This window comes from Penaeus monodon, chromosome 29 (assembly GCF_015228065.2).
Source record: "Penaeus monodon isolate SGIC_2016 chromosome 29, NSTDA_Pmon_1, whole genome shotgun sequence".
Classification (NCBI taxonomy): Eukaryota; Metazoa; Arthropoda; class Malacostraca; order Decapoda; family Penaeidae; genus Penaeus; species Penaeus monodon.
In genome coordinates, this window is record NC_051414.1 from 24720788 (window position 1) to 24721716 (window position 929).

Here is a 929-nt window from a genome sequence, read left to right on the forward strand (position 1 = left end):
AGGAAAACTCCTCAAGGAAACAAAAATACCTAAATCTTACCATGAAGTGACAAATGGTAGAGGGGGTTGACAGGGAAGTCGTTATCGCCGAAGCCCCCAATCGGAGAATTCTGGTCCACATCGGCATTGACATTAGTGGACCTTGTGCCTGTGCCAGGAGACTTCCACTTGTTGTTTTTCTTGTCTAGGTTTCGGTTCAGGATCTTTCCCTTGTCCCTCTGGCGTGATTTGTGGTCATGGAGGGTTTCCTGGTGAGGGACAAAGGAAATATATGATGAAATGGTGCAGGAGATGAAGAACAAAGAGAAAGGGTCAATTCTGATCTGTGCATTGGATAAGCACAGGTGTCTAGGAAATGGCATAAATTCATTATACAAACAATGTTTTTTTTTCAATGAATTTCAAAATATATTTTACTATAAATAAAAAATATATAAAAGTAGTTTACAGTACATAAATCTCAATCTAGTCATTACTGACATCAAAACCACAAATTATGTATATTCAAATCCATAACCCTAAGGTAAGAGTAAACACTCAATGTATACATTTACACTTGGACAAAACTAACCTTATTGCTGGATAACATATTTTTCTGCACAGAATATGTCATGTGTGGCAGGATTTCCCAATCTTCTTTCTCAGAGTAAGGAGGTGGAGGGTCTGAATTGCGCTGGCCAGATGCAGAGAGTTGCTCGTAGGCCAGGAGGTGGAATGGCGTCATGCTGGAGATGTCACTTCCCAACTGATTATCTCCCTGTCAAATGATGTTCGTGTTATAGTACAAAATGTACAGAGAGAAAAAGAGAAAGAGAGGAAGAGGGAAAGAGGAAAGAAGAGGAAGAGAGGAAGAGAGGGAGAGAGGGAGAGGAGGATGAGATGAGAGAGGAGAGAGGAGAGAGGGGAGAGAGAAAGAGAAGAGAGAGGAG

The 929-nt window shown here is 41.1% G+C and overlaps 1 protein-coding gene across 1 annotated transcript in view; it reads right to left on the bottom strand.

Moving 5' to 3' along the window:
- The window catches only part of LOC119591781, a 32050-nt gene that overhangs the window by 6641 nt on the left and 24480 nt on the right, over positions 1-929 (bottom strand). Inside the window, exons 10-11 of the mRNA XM_037940525.1 lie at positions 572-757; positions 41-248 (exon numbers count right to left, since the gene is read on the bottom strand). Of these exons, the coding sequence (XP_037796453.1) occupies positions 41-248; positions 572-757 (394 nt within the window). The remainder of the gene's footprint in view (positions 1-40; positions 249-571; positions 758-929) is intronic.